Genomic DNA, 20603 nt, shown 5'->3' with positions numbered 1-20603 from the left:
AATCTTGAACACAATGTGACAGCGACTGGTACAGGAGGAGCGAGGACCCTGCCCGCGAGGGCTCACAATCTACGAGGGATGGGTGAGGATACAGTAGGTGAGGGTAGAGCTGGTCGTGCAGCGGTATGGTGGAGCGGTGGTTACTGCAGGTTGTAAGCTTGTCGGAAGAGGTGGATCTTCAGGTTCCTTTTGAAGGTTTCCACGGTAGGTGAGAGTCTGATACGTTGGGGTAGAGAGTTCCAGAGTAGGGCGGAAGCACGGGAGAAATCTTGTATATGGTTGTGGGAGGAGCAGACAAGAGGGGAGTAGAGCAGGAGATCTTGTGAGGATCGGAGGTTGCGTGCAGGTATGTAACGGGAGGCTAGGTCGGAGATATATGGAGGAGACAGGTTGTGAATGGCTTTGTATGTCATGGTTAGGGTTTTGAACTGGAGACTCTGGGCAATGGGGAGCCAATGAAGAGATTGACAGAGAGGAGAGGCCGGGGAATAGCGGGGGGACAGGTTGATTAGTCGAGCAGCAGAGTTTAGGATAGATTGGAGGGGTGCGAGAGTGTTAGAGGGAAGGCCACAGAGCAGGAGGTTGCAGTAGTCAAGGCGGGAGATGATGAGGGCGTGCACTAGTGTTTTTGCAGATTCATGGTTGAGGAATGTGTGGATCCGGGAAATATTTTTGAGTTGGAGTCGGCAGGAAGTGGAAAGGGCTTGGATATGTGGTTTGAAGGAGAGTTCCGAGTCCAGGGTTACCCCAAGGCAGCGAGCTTGAGGGACTGGGGAGAGTGGGCAGCCATTGACGTTGATAGATATGTCAGTTGGGAGGGTTGAATGAGATGGCGGAAAGATGATGAATTCTGTTTTGTCCATGTTAAGTTTTAGAAATCTGGCAGAGAAGAAGGATGAAATAGCGGACAGACATTGTGGGATTTTGGTTAATAAGGAGGTGATATCGGGTCCAGAGAGGTAGATCTGTGTGTCATCAGCATAGAGGTGATAATGAAAGCCATGAGACTCTATGAGCTGTCCCAGGCCTAAGGTGTAGATGGAGAAGAGCAGGGGTCCTAGAACTGAACCTTGGGGGACACCGACAGATAGGGGGCGGGATGAAGAGGTGGTGTGTGAGTGGGAGACACTGAATGTCCGGTCTGTTAGGTATGAGGAGATCCAGGATAGGGCCAAGTCTGTGATGCCGAGAGATGAGAGAGTCTGGAGTAAGAGGGAATGGTCCACTGTGTCAAAGGCAGATGACAGGTCTAGGAGGAGGAGGACAGAGTAGTGTCGCTTAGATTTGGCGGTTAGTAGGTCGTTTGTGACTTTAGTCAGTGCAGTTTCAGTAGAATGGTGAGGTCGGAAACCAGATTGTAGGCGGTCAAAAAGGGAGCAGGAGGAGAGGTGGGAGGACAGTTCAGAGTGGACATGTTGTTCCAGTAGTTTTGAGGCATAGGGGAGAAGTGATATGGGGCGATAGCTAGTCAGAGAGGATGGGTCAAGGGAGAGCTTTTTGAGGATGGGTGTGATTGAGGCATGTTTGAAGCATGAGGGGAAGACACCAGTTGTTAGTGACAGGTTGAAGAGGTGGGCTAGGGCTGGGATGAAGATAGTGGTAAGGTTTGGGATGAGGTGGGACGGGATTGGGTCGAGTTTCAGGTGGTGAGGTGTGATTTGGAGAGTAAGGAGGAAAGTTGATCTTCAGAAATGGTGGAGAATGTAGTTTTAGAGGAGGAGGGTTGAGTAGGTGTGGGGAGGGGCAGTGGGGGCTTTAGACAAAAACTTTGTCTGATGGTATCAATCTTCTGCTTGAAGAATGAGGCAAAGTCTTCGGCTGAAATAAGAGGAGAGGGAGGAGGCACTGGGGGACGGAGGAGAGAATTGAAGGTGTTGAATAGTTGTTTAGGGTTGTGAGACAGGGAGGATATGAGAGATGCAAAGTATGTTTGTTTTGCTGCAGTGAGTGTGGACTTGAAGGTAGTGAGGGACTGTTTGAATGCGATGAAGTGCTCATGGGAGTGGGACCTTTTCCATCTACGTTCAGCAACCCTGGAGGCCCGTCGCAGTTCTTTAGTTAGGCTGGTGTGCCAGGGTTGTCTGTTGATTGTGCGAGCCTTGGTATGCGTGAGGGGGGCGACCGAATCGAGAGCTGCAGCTGTTGTGGTGTTGTATAAAGTGGCAGCAGCATCTGCATCATGTAAGGAACTAATGTCTGTAAGAGGGAGGAGGGATTCAGAGAGAGAGTGTAGGTCAAGGTGTTTGAGATTTCTACGAGGGTATGCAAGTTTGTGGAGTGGGGATTGTTGCCCCGGGGAGGAGAGTGAAGAGAATGTGAGTAGGTTGTGGTCAGAAAGAGGGAGAGGTGAGTTAGAGAGGTTAGATAGGGAACAGAGGCGGGTGAAGATGAGGTCCAGTGTGTGGCCGTCTTTGTGGGTGGGTGTGGAAGACCACTGAGTAAGACCAAAGGAGGAAGTGAGGGATAGAAGCTTAGAGGCAGCTGAGAGGGAAGTGTCAATGGGGATGTTAAAGTCGCCCATGATGATAGTGGGGATGTCAACGGAGAGGAAATGAAGGAGCCAGGTGGTGAAGTGGTCAAAGAAAGTGGTGGTTGATCCTGGGGGGCGGTAGATGATAGCCAGTTGGAGGTTGGATGCCTGAATCTCACAAAGGGTATGTTCCTGCAACATCTCATAAACTCAATGGGTGGACCAGCGTCTTTGAGGCAGAAGACACTTCAGGAAAGACACCACTGGCATTTTCTTGAAGCGTCTTCTTTGTCGTTTTTCACAGTGGCGACATCTTTTTTTTTTTTTATTCTATATATAAGATAGTGGCGGCTTTTAATCAGAAGCCGTGTGAAGAATGATCATCTCGCGCCTTTTAGTCTCTTCACGGCTTTCGAAGCCTAAAGAGATTAAAAGAAGCTGAAAAAGATGGAACGTGCACTGAAAGTGGTTATGACATTGTTGTGCATATGTTCATTATTTTTATCATTTATTGTGCGCTTCATCAGGGGGTTTCTAGGGGGGGATCTGCCTGAAGAAATACGTTGTGTGCACATACCCCAAAGATGACGTTGGCAGCGGGATTCCTTCCTCTCCTTCATACATATTATATCATTATGGTTGATACAAGTTTGTAGGACTTATTTGAACCTAAGATTGAGTTAATTAAATTACCACTATAAGGGCTGATTCACACGACTGTATTTTTGGTCCGGGTGCGGTCTGTAAAAAATGGACAGCACTCAGACCAATGTTATTCAATGAGGTAGTGCAGATGAGCAATTGTTTTCACTGACCGAATTGCCATTTGAAAAAAAAATGGAAGCATTTTCTTTCGTAAATCGGATGATTTACGAAATCAAGTCTAAGGCTATGTGCCCACGTTGCATTTATGAAGCAGAAAATTTCTGCTGCATAAATGCAAGTCCTCTCCCGGAAAAACGCATGCGGAATTCCGCACGCGTTTATCGCGCATGTTTATCACGCGTTTTCCACATGCGGAATTGCCTTGCGTTTTTTATGCATTGGACAAAGGCAATTCCGCTTGCGGAAACGCAAAATTAAATGACATGCTGCGGATTTTTGAACGCGGCATAAACGCTGCGGAAAAATCCGCAGCATGTGCATAGAACTTGCGGAATCCCATTGGGGACCATGGGGTGCGGATATACATGCGTTTTTCAAGCGTTTACGCTGCGGAAATTCCGCAGCATATACGCTTGAAAAATGCTACGTGGGCACACAGCCTAAGGCTATGTGCCCACGTAGCAGATTTGATGCAGAGCGTTTTTGCCTCTCTCTGGCAGAAAAAAACGCATGCAGATTTACATGCGTTTTTCTGCCAGAGAGAAGCGTTTTTTCTGCCAGAGAGAAGCGTTTTTCAGCATTTCCGCATGCGTTTTTTCAAGCACTTTTCCAAGCGATTTTGAGCATCACTTGGAAAAGTGCTTGACAAGTTGGTCACACAATATAAATCCATGCAAACGGCATGGATTTATACTGTGTGACCAACTTAGATGCTTTAAATGCTGCATCTATAGTAAAAAAAAAAAAGAATTAATAAGTTAAAAATAAAAAAAACCTGTATACTCACCTCTCCAGTCTCCTCCCGGCGGCGTCCTCTCTCTTCGGCGTCCCGCTGTGTACTGGCAGGACCTGCGATGATGTCATTTAGTCAGCTGATGGTCACGCGACCATCACCTGACCGCTGACGTCAGCGGTCGCGTGACCATCAGCTGACTAAATGATGTCACCGCAGGTCCTGACAGTACACCGCAGGACGCTGAGGAGAGAGGAAGTGGCCGGGAGAAGACTGGAGAGGTGAGTATACAGGTTTTTTTTATTTTTAACTTTTTTATTTCTTTTTTTCACCGCGTGGTAGCCGGGATGAAGAGGAGTTGTAGTCTCCTCTTCATCCCGGGTATCACACGCACCGCGATTACGCTGCAAATTCGCGGCCATTGAATTTAATTGAAACGCAGCAAATCCACATATACCAGCGGGTTTGCTGCGTTTCAATGTTCCTCAATGGCCGCGAATTTGCAGCGTAATCGTGGTAGAAATGGTCATGCTGCGTTTTGCAACACAATGCGAATTCGGCGCGCAAATTAGCGCATCATGTGCACAACACATCCGAATTCACATTGCTTTGCATGACAGATGGTTTTACAAGCGTTTTTGCGGTGTTTTTGCGGCCGTAAAAACTCTACAAAAACGCTACGTGGGTACATGGCCTAAGGGTGCATAAAAAAAAATGATCAGATGCGGTACAGAACCACAGTATAACATCTGATTTTTTCAGATATATTGCAGTTCTGTAACATAGGAAACTGTAAATGGTCCTAAAAATGATTAATAGCTGCTGCTGGAAAAATAAAACGGATTGAATATGAATTGCACATGGGTGATAAGTGAGAATAAAAATCATCCCACTTTTCTGGATGTAACTTAGACTGATTTTTTTTTATACGCTTTTGTGAGGCTACCCTCAGGACGCATTCAGACGTCTGTACAAATGGATGTGAGACTGGACCGCAGTGCACAGAATATATAAAGCTGTCGTGCTCAGGTCAGGAGTCCCGCGGCCAGTCCGTTCAATGCGGCCCAATCTTGGATCGATTTGTTCAGACGTCTGATTGTGCCATAACAGCGAGGTACACATGCTGAAGGCAGAAGAATTTGATATCAGAAGGGTTAACAGCGCTGCTCACTTCCACATCGGAGGCGATTGGTGCCGATGACATTTTGACCTCTCGCTCCTGCTGAGACTTGTGCGTAATCGTCAGTTATTGCGCACGTGTCCTGTTCAGTAGAATAGGACATATGTATAATATTTGCAGATAATACATGCGACTCGGCGGGTGTGTGGGATTGTAACGTCACCGTTCACCTCCGATGCAGAAGTGAGCAGCATAAGATATCCCACGGATAATGCACATAGCAAAATAAGATCATTTGCTAATGATTTGTCTGGTGCCTTTAACTCCTATAACTCAGCCATTCCTCCAGTTACACTTCATGAATTTATATATAATAGTCTTTAACCATTTTACTGTTAATATCTCCCCCCAAAACAGCATGAGAAAATAATCTCAGATCATAGTATAACTCGGGTCCGAGTGCAATCCGATAGAACATTGCATAGCACTCGGCCATGTTATACGGCATGAGTGAGCCCTTACTCAACCACTAAAACAACAGTACATTTATTTGTGTGCAGGACATTCGGAACTGTAGGAAAACGTAGGCTGTCTTCACCCATGATCAGTAATTAAAGGGGCTGTCCCAAAACGTCAACCCTTTCTGACATTGAGGCTGATGCACAGATCAGCTGTTATTGCCGAGGGAAGTGGCAGCGCGCCATAATTTTCCCCTGCAATGAACAAGTAGCACATCTCATTGTGTAGCTTGTGGTGGGGAATCCAAGAGGAAGACTGTTCTGATTGATGGGGCAACTTATTTAATTCATTAAAAAAAAAAACTAAATTAATTTTTAGATCAAGTAATGGATCAAACTCGTCAACGCAAGTCAATGGATCCAGAAAAAAACAGGCAGGACTCAGATGCCATCCATTTTCCATCTGAATGAAAAAATGGATGCAATGCTGATGGTAAAAACTGACACCTGGACCAAAGATGGATGAACAGAGGACCCAAAAGTAATGAAAAATGGTCCATTTTTTTCTTGAATGGAAAAAATAAAATAAAAATGGAGATCTGAATGAGGCCTTAGGACACATGAAATACTGTATGACAAGCCAGTAATTGGGAACTGGTGCTCCCATGAATATCTGGCCATTAAAATAAATCACCAATGTTTTTCTTTTTTTTTATACAACATAAAATGATGCAGTGGTTCTCCCATTACAAGGATCTTTTCTTTGAACACACACACATATATCCATTATCCATACATACATATACAGTGCCTTGAAAAAGTATTCAAATCCTGTGCACTTTTCTACATTCACATTACAGTCACAAACTTAATGTACTTTATTGGGATTTTTTGTGATTTACAAACAGAAAGTAGCAAGTATTTATGAAGTGTTAAAGAAATGATACAGGGTTTTCTAATTATTTTAAAAATATAAATCTAAAAATTGTGACGTGCATTTGTATTCAGTCCCTCTGAGTCAATACTTTGTAGATCAACCTTTTGCTGCAATTACTGCGGCAAGTCTTTTGGGGTCTGTGTCTACCATCTTTTCACATTCTTCTTTGCAAACCAGCTCTAGATCAGTGAGATTGGATGGAGGCGTCTGTGAACAGCAATTTTCAAGTCTTGCCACAGATTCTCAATGGGATTTAGGTCTGGACTGTGACTGGGCCATTTACAGACATGAATATGCTTTAACCTAAACCTTCCATTGTAACTCTGACAGTATCTTTAGGTTCGTTCTCCTGCTGGAAGGTGAATCTACACCCCAATTTCTAACACGTTTTCCTCCAGGATTGCCTTTTCCATCTAATCAACTCTGACCAGCTTCCCTGTGCTTGCTGAAGAAAAGCATCCCACAGCATGCTTCTGTCACCACCATGTGTGATGGTGGGGATGGTGTTTTCAGAGTTATGTGCAGTGTCAGTTCCAAGCCACACATAACATTTTGCATTTAGCCCAAAAACTTCTACTTTGGTCTCATCTGACCAGAGCACCATCTTCCACATGTTCGCTGTCTACCCTACATGATTATTTGCAAACTGCTAACGGGGGTATTTAGGGGTATCGGCCTACAGGGGGCTGAATACAAATGCAAGTCTCAATTTTCAGATTTATATTTCTAAAATAATTAGAAAATCCTGTATCATTTTCCTTTACACTTCACAAATACTTGCTACTTTGTGTTGGTATATCACATAAAAAGTTTGTGAGTGTAATGTGAAAAAATGTGGAAAATCTTCATAGGAGATGAATACTGTTTCAAGGCACTGTATATACAGTTATATGAAAAAGTTTGGGCACCCCTATTAATCTTAAGCTTAACGTTTTATAAAAATTGGTGTTTTTGCAACAGCTATTTCAGTTTGATATATGTAATAACTGTTGGACGCAGTAATGTTTCTGCCTTGAAATGAGGTTTATTATACTAACAGAAAATGTGCAATCTGCATTCAAACAAAATTTGACAGGTGCATAAGTATGGGCACCTCACCAGAAAAGTGACATTAATATTTAGTAGATCCTCCTTTTGCAAAAATAACCAACTCTAGTCTCTTCCTGTAGCTTTTAATGATTTCCTGGATCCTGGATGAAGGTATTTTTGACCATTCCTCTTTACAAAACAATTCCAGTTCAGTTAAGTTTGATGGTCGCTGAGCATGGACAGCCCTCTTCAAATGATCCCACAGATGTTCAATGATATTCAGGTCTGGGGACTGGGATGGCCATTCCAGAACATTGTAATTGTTCCTCTGCATGAATGCCTGAGTAGATTTGGAGCGGTGTTTTGGATCATTGTCTTGCTGAAAGATCCATCCCCTGCGGAACTTCAACTTTGTCACTGATTCTTGAACATTTTTGTCAAGAATCTGCTGATACTGAGTGGAATCCATGCGTCCCTCAACTTTAACAAGATTCCCGGAGCCGGCATTGGCCACACAGCCCCAAAGCATGATGGAACCTCCACCAAATTTTACTGTGGGTAGCAAGTGTTTTTCTTGGAATGCTGTGTTTTTTTGCCGCCATGCATAACGCCTTTTGTATGACCAAACTACTCAATCTTGGTTTCATCAGTCCACAGGACCTTCTTCCAAAAAGAAATTGGCTTCTCCAAATGTGCTTTTGCATACCTCAGCCGACTCTGTTTGTGGCGTGCTTGCAGAAACTGCTTCTTTCGCATCACTCTCCCATACAGCTTCTCCTTGTGCAAAGTGCGTTGTATAGTTGACCGATGCACAGTGACACCATCTGCAGCAAGTTGATGCTGCAGCTCTCTGGAGGTGGTCTGAGGATTGTCCTTGACTGATCTCACCATTCTTCTTCTCTGCCTTTCTGATGTTTTTCTTGGCCTGCCACGTCTGGCCTTAACAAGAACTGTCCCTGTGTTCTTCCATTTCCTTACTATGTTCCTCACAGTGGAAACTGACAGGTTAAATCTCTGAGACAGCTTTTTGTATCCTTCCCCTGAACAACTATGTTGAATAATCTTTGTTTTCAGATCATTTGACAGTTGTTTTGAGGAGCCCATGATGCCACTCTTCAGAGGAGATTCAAACAGGAGAACAACTTGCAAGTGGCCATTTTAAGTAGCTTTTCTCATGATTGCATACACCTGGCTATGAAGTTCAAAGCTCAATGAGGTTACAAAACCAAAAAAAGTGCTTTAGTAAGTCAGTAAAAAGTAGGTAGGAGTATTTAAAACAAGAAAATGATAAGGGTGCCCATACTTATGCACCTGTCAAATTTTGTTTGAATGAAGATTGCACATTTTCTGTTAGTACAATAAACCTCATTTCAAGGCAGAAACATTACTGTGTCCAACAGTTATTACATATATCAAACTGAAATAGCTGTTGCAAAAACACCAATTTTTATAAAACATTAAGCTTAAGATTAATAGGGGTGCCCAAACTTTTTCATATAACTGTATATATACACACATGTGTGTGCATATATACATACATACACACACTTGTAGATACACATATATATACATACATACATACATGTATGTATGTTAGGTTTACTCCTGTAGCCTGGGGAAGCTATCAGACATTCATTTGTATGGAACGGAGGAAAGAAAGGAAAATGGGTTTAGTTAAAGGACACAGTTTCAATCTGAGATGTGCTCGACTAAATGATAGCTTTTTTTTTTTTTTCTTCCGCACTCTGAATTGATATTATTCTGCACAGAAATCCAGACTTTAGGAGAGACATGCCTCTCATGTCAGACAGGGACCGGAAAAAAATAAAATGTTCTATATTAAGCGCAGACAGACAATGTTCACATCTCAGGAATCACTTATATTCAGATATATATATATATATAGATACACACACATATAAAATGCACCATATGATAATACTTACACCCCTCCAAAGTCCACATACAGCCATCTCTGCAGTAGTTCATAGGTCACCAGCGTCACGCCGAATTGCGGGGAGGATCGAAACACTCGAGCTGCGGGAAGATTAAACGTAATGTTTTAATATAGTAATTAAGAAAAGACATAAACTAAATCTAGAACATCCTGCTCATAAACTGGTTTATCTTATGGCAGTATACAGCGTCTATGGCCTGTATTAGCCATTGCAGCTCCACCCAAACTAAACAAACCCTATTTGCTAATTCTGGAAAACTCTTTAAAGCCTTTCTAGTTCTCCCAGCATCGAATCAGGAGGAAATTATTTTGAGGGATCACACTCCATTTGCAGGACATGTGGATTCCACTGATATGTAGATATACACTGCTCAAAAAAATAAAGGGAACACTTAAACAACAGAATATAACTCCAAGTAAATCAAACTTCTGTGAAATCAAACTGTCCACTTAGGAAGCAACACTGATTGACAATGAATTTCACATGCTGTTGTGCAAATGGAATAGACAATAGATGGAAATTATTGGCAATTATCAAGACACACTCAATAAAGGAGTGGTTCTGCAGGTGGGGACCACAGACCACATCTCAGCACCAATGCTTTCTGGCTGATGTTTTGGTCACTTTTGAATGTTGGTTGTGCTTTCACACTCATGGTAGCATGAGATGGACTCTACAACCCACAGAAGTTGCTCAGGTAGTGCAGCTTCATCCAGGATGGCACATCAATACGAGCTGTGGCAAGAAGGTTTGCTCTGTCTGCCAGCGTAGTGTCCAGAGGCTGGAGGCGCTACCAGTAGACAGGCCAGTACACCAGGAGACATGAAGGGGGCCGTAGGAGGGCAACAACCCAGCAGCAGGAACGCTACCTCCGCCTTTGTGCAAGGAGGAACAGGAGGAGAACTGACAGGAGCCCTGCAAAATGACCTCCAGCAGGCCACAAATGTGCATGTGTCTGCACAAACGGTTAGAAACCGACTCCATGAGGGTGGTATGAGGGCCCGACGTCCACAGATGGGGGTTGTGCTCACAGCCCAACACCGTGCAGGACGCTTGGCATTTGCCACAGAACACCAGGATTGGCAAAGTCGCCACTGGGTCCCTGTGCTCTTCACAGGTGAAAGCAGGTTCACACTGAGCACATGTGACAGACGTGACAGAGTCTGGAGACGCCGTGGAGAGCGATCTGCTGCCTGCAACATCCTTCAGCATGACCGGTTTGGCAATGGGTCAGTAATGGTGTGGGGTGGCATTTCTTTGGAGGGCCGCACAGCCCTCCATGTGCTCGCCAGAGGTAGCCTGACTGCCATTAGGTACCGAGATGAGATCCTCAGACCCCTTGTGAGACCATATGCTGGTGCGGTTGGCCCTGGGTTCCTCCTAATGCAGGACAATGCCAGACCTCATGTGGCTGGAGTGTGTCAGCAGTTCCTGCAAGATGAAGGCATTGAAGCTATGGACTGGCCCGCCCGTTCCCCAGACCTGAATCCGATTGAGCACATCTGGGACATCATGTCTCGCTCCATCCACTAACGTCACGCTACACCACAGACTGTCCAGGAGTTGGCGAATGCTTTAGTCCAGGTCTGGGAGGAGATCCCACAGGAGACCATCCGCAACCTCATCAGGAGCATGCCCAGGCGTTGTAGGGAGGTCATACAGGCACGTGGTGGCCACACACAATACTGAGCCTCATTTTGACTTGTTTTAAGGACATTACATCAAAGTTGGATCAGCCTGTAGTGTGTTTTTCCACTTTAATTTTGGGTGTGACTCCAAATCCAGGCCTCCATTGGTTAATAAATGTGATTTCCATTGATGATTTTTGTGTGATTTTGTTGTCAGCACATTCAACTTTGTACAGAACAAAGTATTCAATGAGAATATTTCATTCATTCAGATCTAGGATGTGTTATTTCAGTGTTCCCTTTATTTTTTTGAGCAGTGTATAGTATCAACAGTATGGACTTGGGATTTATTTATAAATTAACCCATTAAAAAAAATCAACAATCTCTGGCTGGGAGGCCCACCAGTCCCCAGATCAATGGAGCTGTCACCCCCCCATCCTAACAACAAGACTGACAGTAAAGTAGATTGGAAGGAGTGGCGTTCCGTTGTGCCCATTGCCCTTCATGCCAAGTCTATGGCACTGACACAAACATCTCAGCTTCAAATCCTCCTAGCCGTGGTCTTATGGCTGGGGGTAAAAAGCATACGTCCCCTGTTTTTTCTATCGATGGGGATTTCAAATAATCTATCCAATGGATAGAAGCAAAAACGCAACTTGAAGCTCGTGGGCCCTGAAGCAAAATATCCAATAAGGCCCCCACCGATCACCGCTATGTAAAGCTTTAAAGGGGTTTTCTGCTTTTGGAAAGCCTGTCCTCCTTCTGCAGTTTATTTAAAAAAAATAAACAAACTGCGCTTTACTCACCCTCCCCGGGACCAGAGCCGAATCTCGCTCGCTGCTCCCGATGTTTGTTATTGTCTGCAGAGCCGACAGCACCGCGGCCAATCACTGAGCTCAGCAGTTCTGCCCAAGTTGACTAAGCTGCTGAGCTCAGTGATTGGCTGCAGTACTGTTGACGTGACAGGGAATAACAAACACAGAGACTCAGTGTGGACCGGGGGAGGGTAAGTACAGACAGTTTTTTCAATTTTTTAAAACAAACTGTAAAAGGGGTTTTCCAAAACCGGAATCTTCTCATATGGATCAAATGGACCTTTTGGGTTTTCAATATTCTCCAGGTCCTAGGTGCGAATGCAACCCCTGCATCCAGCATAGTGAAACCCCTAAAATAGTAGATGCAGTAAATTAGCATCAGCCTGTATTATATTACACCACCATTATTCTACAGGTCGGCAACTTCCGACTCATTTAATATGACCTATGAGATACCACCAAACCCTGCGATACAAACCTCCGGCTCCTTTCCAGAGAGCCTTTCCTCCTTCTTCTTTGAGGATTTTTCTAAAGCAGTCGATAACACCGTTGTATGTCGTCTGACCTGCCCGTGCTGCCACTTGCAGTCTCGTCTTGATGACATCGGCAGGGGTTACTAAAGAAGCCGCAGGTACGCCTAACCGAAAATGGAAAAAAAGAGAAAAAGACACAAAAGAACATTAGAGGATCTCGGGGGTAATCCTAAGATGTCAGATAATTGTTCGCAGTCAGTATCAGGCTGAAAAATAGTATATACTATAGATGTATTAGGTAAGAAAGTTATGGAGGTAGTTGATGGTGAAAAATGCTGGCGATGTACAACCGCTGACAAGTCACGCTCTTCTGGGACACAATCCATGTGTTCCAAGACGGATTCCTTGGATAGCAAATTACACGCTTGTTAGGATTGCAACACACACCAGGCACTAAACAAAGTGTGCTTAATGAATACACAAATTGATTAGCACGCTTGTGTCACACACAGAGGAGCTGTGAATGGCTTATCTATAGCAAATCCGTAAGGGGAGAATCCTGATGATGGATCCGTCTATAGCACTTGCAGGGTTTTTTGTTACCTGAATGGTTTTCTTTCCCGGAGCACGGGCTGCGCGCCCCTCGCTCTGCTCACATCTACAGGGGGTTCTGTTATTTAGTGCCACTCAATAGAGCCGGGGAACGCTGCATTGCTAACAGGCACATGAATAGATTGCTTTTTTCGGGGGGAAAAAAAAATTACAATGCCACCTCTATGACGGGTGAGCAGGAAGCAGAGCTGCCGCATCCTGCCATCAGCTTGGCCCCGGGCACGAGGCGGCTTTTGCCCCGCTTTGCCTGGAAGTCAGGATGTTTCAGTACTTGAGTACAATGTGGTTTATTGGAGAGGACAGACCCTTGTCTGCGCCACCTATCCCCCCCCCCCCCCCCCCCGACTGTCTTCAAACCATGTCACATAGACTCCTGGGAAACAGAATGTGACATATGGAAGGAGAAGAGGAATGATTTCATATTCCATGAACTAGAAGGGGAAGGAAGAAGGGCGACTTTCTTTTTTTTTTTATCAGAGAGGAAATTGATATATGTAATGAATATACAAGCTGCACTTTTTATGGCCGTAATTTCAGTCTATGGCTCAATTCATGGCGTTCTTGTCAAGAAAAATGAAAAAAAAAATTCTTAGCCAAGTATCATGGATTACAATACGGTCAACTGTGCATTAAGATTGAGTCATTTTATATGAGCTCATTATCTTACGGTTCTAAACTTGGAATGGTAAATTCAGCCAGAGAAAGTTAAAAAAAAAGTTTTCTTAAACTATGAAAAGTATTTTTTTTTAAAAAAGCACCATTATGCCAGTGTAAAAATGAGCAGTACATGGTAGCAAGGTGCTGACAAATCTTAGATCAGAGGAGCTGTATGGATTACAAAGCGAACATACAGAAAAAGAAGAAAAAAAACATAAGAAAAATCTGATGAGAATGACCCTAATTAAAAAAAAGTTTACTTGAAGAGTAACTGTTGTTTTAATTTTTATTTCATAAATCAATAATACATATGAAAATAAACCACTTTAGATATGTTATCAGAGAAATCTGCTTCTTTCACCACCCAGACTGATCTTCATTCTCAATTCATATGTAAAATCTGTATTCAGTGAAGACAAATTTTCCCATTATAGAAATTGGAGATGGCAGTTGGTGCTTTTAAACTTCTATGGAGAGAGGAGGAGCTAGAGGCAGAGACAGACATTCTGCTGCAAGTTCTCATGAATCGTCAGTTACAGTTCTGCATAGAACTTTATAAGAACTAACTGTCATCTCCTATCTCACTAAAGACAGATTTTACTTCTGAAATGAAAATTTTGAGAATGAATGATCAGTCCAGGAGGAGAAAGAAGCAGATTTCTCTGATAAGATATATTACAAAATTTCTTATTTTCACACATACTAATGATTTATGAAAAAATACTTTTTAAATAAGCGATCACAATAATTTTTTTTTTAGATAAGGCAGCGATTAGGTCAGTACAAAAATGGGCAGAATGGGGCAGCAAGGTGCATGAAAAAATTTAATTAAAGGGCTGTCTGGATTACAAAACCCATTTTACAAATAATATATTTTTTTAAATAAAAGTCTGATAAATGAGGGTCATTGTAATGGGCTTTTTTCATGGTTCTCCTCTCTCTCTCGAGGACCTGGCACACTTAAGTATTACATACCATCCATTGATATTGATGTGCAAATTAATGCTTTCTACTCGGTTACTCCAAAGATTAGCGCTGATTGAAATATTTAGGTTATTGTTGGAGAACTCTTCTAACGAAAAAGATTGGCCAAAATGGACAAGCCCTTTAAGTTGTTTAGAAAGCCCACGAACAGAGGAAAGGGAAATAAGACCATGGTCGCCCTGTGTATCTGAGAGGATTGAGAAAGGAAGAACGGGTCATTTTGGTGTGTGACTGCCGGAAGGGTTTATTTTATTGCATAAGCCAATTTGGAAATCGAAACAAAAGATGCCTACCAGGAAACGTCTAGAAAAGCCATGTTAGCTTGAGAAGTGTGAGTGAAGGAAGTAAAGAGAAAAAATTTGTCCTGCGTCCCTCTTTACGTCTTACAAGTTTTACAAAGTTTATATTTGTTTGTAAACTTTATAAATACACAGTAAAGAAATGGCAAACAAAAGGCACAGAAACTAATATTTTCTGAGAACATCATTTGTACGTGGAGGAAATGCTCTTCTATCATCCACACAGGAAGGAGTTCTTTACAGTAAGAGTAGTTAAAAACGGAAATGTTAAGCAGTAAAAGGCAAAAGTGGTGAAAAAGTTACCAAAAAGGGGGATATACATTTAATATATGGATAATGAGGGCAGCATGAGGATTATATGATCCAGAGAAATGATCTTATACATTAAATGTATTGTCCATCAGTGCTCATTTTGGGTAGAAAAACTGCCCGTGAAAAAAAAGGACAAGTATGTTCACACTGTGTCTTTTTCCAGCGTCCATTTTTCAAGCAGAAGGCACTTCAGGAATCGTTTTCTCTGGAGTTTTTGTAAACCTGAAGTCTCTTGTTTTGGAATCTTTTGGTTGTTTTCTGAGCGCTTACCAATTTTTTTTTTCTGCTGGCATAATTACCATATTCTTAGTATTTTTTTAGCTATTTTTGGGAATCTCTTTACTGGCATTTTCCTGATGTTTTTTTTATTTTTTTTAAATCTATTAATCAAAGGGAAAAAAACGCTGGCATTTCCTGAAGCAAAAACGCTGATAAATGCTCAAAAATACACTCAGGAGCTTTTGTGGTCTTCCTTTTGACTTCTATTGTAAACCATAGAGCCAGAAGAATGGACGTCACTCTTTTAAAAACGTATGCAAATTGCCTCTTCAGAGAAAAAGAGGACTTGAACTCTATAGCGCCACCTATTGGAAGCAGCATTCCTACAAGTTACAATCGACCCTTTAACAAGACTTGCCATATAACTTAGGATAAAAGCCAAATCAGAATCTCAATTTGCAGACACGGTGTTTCGGGTTATTGCCCCTCATCAGTGCAAAGTATGAGATCGGATTTGGCTAGGTGAGAGACTTAAGACTGGGATCTAAGGGGTAACGTTTCTCCTTGTGGAGAGTGACTTACCGGCTCTGGCAAGCCAAGGTAAGGAGGCTTATTCGCCGTGTAATGCTTCTCTGGGAAATTTAATATGCAAATTGCCTCTTTTTATAACTTGGCATCTTTGAAAGCCTAAAGTGGTTAAAAGACGTTCAAAAGCCTAAGCATAAGAACAGTAAGTCATTTTCGCATAGAAATTAATTGGTCCAATTTTTTTTTATCGTTTTGTTTTTTTCCACCATTTGTATGAGTGGAACAACTCCAAAAAAAGTACCCTTACTTTTCTTACTGGATGTACTAATTTCTGATGATTGAGTCTGAGAATGAATGGACTTTAGTTTCTTTCATTCAATTTAATGAAGGTGGCAGCTGTATGTGGCTCTTCAACTTCCGGCCATGTGCTCCCTAACTGTTGACAGGTTTGGTGAAAATTTGGCAACAATCTTATGGCATTGCTGAAATTTGTCTTGTTTTGGGATAAAATAGTTGACATTTTTTTAATAAACTAAACGGTAACATTTGGAGCATTTCCGTTACCAGTTTGACATTCCATTTTTGTAGACTTCTGCTCCCGAACTGTCGCATTAACAGTTTACAAAATTAAATTCTCACGAAAAAAAAAGAAAAAGAAATCGCGTTAGTCCATCATAGGCCTGGGCTCAGCTGGATCGCGTAACTACACAACACTGCTCATAAGTTGACAATTTGAGTGTTCAGCCCGATACACACATCAGGTAATCAGCCGCCTTGCTTTCTCTACCAAAATATTTTCCACCAACCTGAACATTTCAGAAGTCGCTTTTGACAGAAGCTCGCTACAGATGGACACCCATAATGCTGCGCCAAATCTCAGAACGACGTTAAGCTGTTTACACCAGTTATGCTAATGTAATTAGCGCTCATTAAAACAACGACATCACCCACCGCGAGCATATATTTACTGCTCCTCGGTGGTGACTGATACTGCTTTTGTATAAATGGGCTGATGAGGACAATTTTCATGTTCTCTATTAACAAAAACAGACTAAGGGAGAAAAAAAATTAAAAAGACATCCAAAAATAGGGTCATACCTGCGATTGCTCCAGCTGTTAGTAGCTGCAACGCTCCTATATGTCCCGCTTCATCGGCAAACTGCGATTTACAGTGGGCATAGACCGGGAAGTAGATGGCAGAGAACGGGATGTCACGGAGGAAGCAGGCTTTGGCACCCTGCAACAAGCGTTCGTATTAATTCGGTGGATTCATTTTATCCTTTAACAAACATGATTTCAAGAGTCCCCACATTTTGCCCCATTTATGGTCCAATTATTCTAAACTTGGCCCCTTAACCTTATATCAGATGCCTGAATGTATTCCTCCGGGAGTAGGCACAACAAACTCCTAGAACTTCCCGACTAGCTGTGATGGATGCACATACGACATAGGTCATCATGAAACCAATCCTGGTGAAAAGGTCCCTCCAAAAGAAAAAAATGGGGTTTTCATCTTCCCAAAACACATGAATGTCTTAAGGATTAAAGATGTATCTGAAAGATGAACATGCTGCACTTCGCGACAAACAGATTATTCAGAACTTCTTCCCAATCTACTGGATGGATAAAGAATTCTGTATTTTCCAAGGAATTCAATAATATTTTCTAGGTAGCTTTACTTTGAGGCTTAAAGGGGTTTTCCCATTTTATACATTTATGACAAATCCTGTGGATATTTTATAAAAATCTTTTTTTTGCAAGTCTCGCCTGTCAAGCAATTTTCAGCACACCCATGTAAATGAATGGAGAGAGGGGAGCATGCACGGACACCTCCCCATTCACGTCAGATAGATGCAGGTTCTCGAATCTCTCTGACATATATAGAAAATCCCCAGGATATGCCATAAATGTGCGAGATGGGACAACCCCTCTAAGCAGGGGCATAACTATCTGCGACTGCGCCCGGGCCCGTGCTGGAGGGGGACCCGCCGACGCCAGGGCATATTTCAGATGGATGTGCGACAAACGATGCACATTCAGCTGAAGAAATGCACTGCGGCACAGAGACCTGCTGGCTCCATGCACCGCAATAAGAGCTGCCGGCCAATCAGAGGCTGGCAGCTGACGTCGGTGTGGAAGTCACTGGCGGTACACACAGGGCCGGCTCCAGGTTTTTGTGGGCCCCGGGCGAAAGAGTCTCACTGGGCCCCTTTAACACATACCACGATTCATGATGCACAGATACCACAGAGAAATATATATATCTAGTACAATGCCAAAGATTTCACTTCTTACATTACATGAATGATATCTATTGTAAATTCTACAATAGCTCAGAAACCAGCGAATCGCTCCACACAGCATACTGGCACCCATAAAATGCTCCATACAGGATATTGGCCCCCATAAAACGCTCCATACAGGATACTGGCCCCCATATAACGCTCCATAAAGGATACTGGCCCCCATATAATGCTCCATAAAGGATACTGGCCCCCATATAATGCTCTACACAGAATAATGGCCCCCACATAATGCTCCATGCAGGCTGTTCCCCCCACATAATGCCCCACACAGGCTGTTCCCCCCACATAATGCCCCATGTAGGATGTCACCCCCCCTTATAATGCCCCATGCAGGATGTCACCCCCCTCCCTTATAATGCCCCATGCAGGATGTCACGTTCCCCCATCCTCGCTTATAATTCCCCATGCAGGATGTCACACACACCCCCCTCCCTTATAATGCTGGGGTCCTGAGCAAGCGGGGGGGCGGGCGCTGGCAAAGCTCTCCTCCGCTCACAGGTCCCATAGCGCGGCGGGGTGCCCGATGGCAAGTGGGCCCCCCAGCCTGCTCAGGGCCCCGGCACTTGCCCGGGTGCGCCTGGTTCTGACGCCAGCCCTGGGTACACAGCAGTGACATTATGCGCTGCCCGTCGCTTACACACTGAAGTAAGATGCCGGCTATAGAAGAGAACGCCACGTTGGAGCAGGAGAAAGTGAGTAAAATCGGGGGAGTTTATGTGTTAACGAACAGCAGCAGAACAGAACATATGTACAAGGATGGGAGACATATATACCAGGAATGGACCCAGGATGGGAGACATACAGGTGCAGCTCACTAAATTAGAATATCATCAAAAAGTTAATTTATTTTAGTTCTTCAATACAAAAAGCAAAACTCATATTATATAGAGTCATTACAAACAGAGTTTATTTCAGTTAATGTTGATGATTATGGCTTACAGCCAATGAAAACACAAACGTCATTATCTCAGTAAATTACAATAATTAACAAAAAACACCTGCATAGGCTTCCTAAGCGTTTAAAAAGGTCCCTTAGTCTATTTCACTAGGCTCCACAATCATGGGGAAGACTGCTGACTTGACAGATGTCCAGAAGGCAGTCATTGACACACTCCACAAGGTCCCAGAGCTCCAATCTTCATTTGGAAATCAAGGTCCCAGAGTCTGGAGGAAGAGTAGAGAGGTCACAATCCAAGCTGCTTGAGGTCTAGTGTGAAGTTTCCACAATCAGTGATGGTTTGGGGAGCCATGTCATCTGCTGGTGTAGGTCCACTGTGTTTTATCAAGACCAAAGTCAGCGCAGCCGTCTACCAGGAAATTTTAGAGCACTTCATGCTTCCCTCTGCCGACAAGCTTTTTGGAGATGGAAATGTCATTCTCCAGCAGGACTTGGCCCCTGTCCACACTGCCAAAAGTACCAATACCTGGTTTACAAACAACAGTATCACTGTGCTTGATTGGCCAGCAAACTCGCCTGACCTTAACCTCATAGAGAATCTATGGGGTAGTGTCAAGAGGAAGATGAGAGACACCAGACCCAGCAATGCAGACGAGCTGAAGGCTGCTATCAAAGCAACCTGGGCTTCCATAACACCTCAGCAGTGCCACAGGCTGATCGCCTCCATGCCACATTGCCGCATTGATGCAGTAATTGATGCAAAAGGAGCCCCGACCAAGTATTGAGGGCATTTACTGAACATACATTTCAGTAGGCCAACATTTCGAATTTTAAAATCATTTTTCAAGCTGTTGTTATAAAGTATTCTAATTTACTGAGATAATGACTTTTGTGTTTTCATTGGCTGTAAGCCATAATCATCAACATTAACAGAAATAAACACTTGAAATAGATCACTCTGTTTGTAATGACTCTATATAATATATGAGCTTCACTTTTTGTATTGAAGAACTGAAATAAATTTACTTTTTGATGATATTCTAAATTAGTGAGATGCACTTGTATATACCAGAATGGGCCCAGGATGGGAGACATATATACCGAGATGAGGGACATATATGCCAGGATGGGCCTAGGACAGGGGAGATATATATATACCAAGATGGGGAACATCACTACATAATGGGGGGGCAACACGTATGTCCTTATAGGATTTAGAATGCTACAAGGGCCCATACATCTGACCAACATGAAGGAAGGGAGGGGGTGGATAGGTCCAACTTTTGCATCGGAGCCCATCGGACTCTAGTTACACCACTGCCTCCAATACACCCAATGTCC

General features: G+C 43.3%; 1 protein-coding gene across 1 annotated transcript in view; it reads right to left on the bottom strand.

The window, feature by feature from the left end:
* The window catches only part of SLC25A12 (solute carrier family 25 member 12), a 223712-nt gene that overhangs the window by 1215 nt on the left and 201894 nt on the right, over positions 1 to 20603 (bottom strand). Inside the window, exons 15-17 of the mRNA XM_073646949.1 lie at positions 17157 to 17295; positions 12453 to 12611; positions 9519 to 9609 (exon numbers count right to left, since the gene is read on the bottom strand). Coding sequence (XP_073503050.1) covers positions 9519 to 9609; positions 12453 to 12611; positions 17157 to 17295 — 389 coding nt within the window. The remainder of the gene's footprint in view (positions 1 to 9518; positions 9610 to 12452; positions 12612 to 17156; positions 17296 to 20603) is intronic.

This window comes from Phyllobates terribilis, unplaced genomic scaffold, assembly GCF_046119375.1.
Source record: "Phyllobates terribilis strain yellow unplaced genomic scaffold, ASM4611937v1 Scaffold_9__5_contigs__length_417890890, whole genome shotgun sequence".
NCBI lineage: Eukaryota > Metazoa > Chordata > Amphibia > Anura > Dendrobatidae > Phyllobates > Phyllobates terribilis.
Note: the sequence above shows the minus strand (reverse complement) of the source record. Positions and strands in the feature narration are given on the sequence as shown.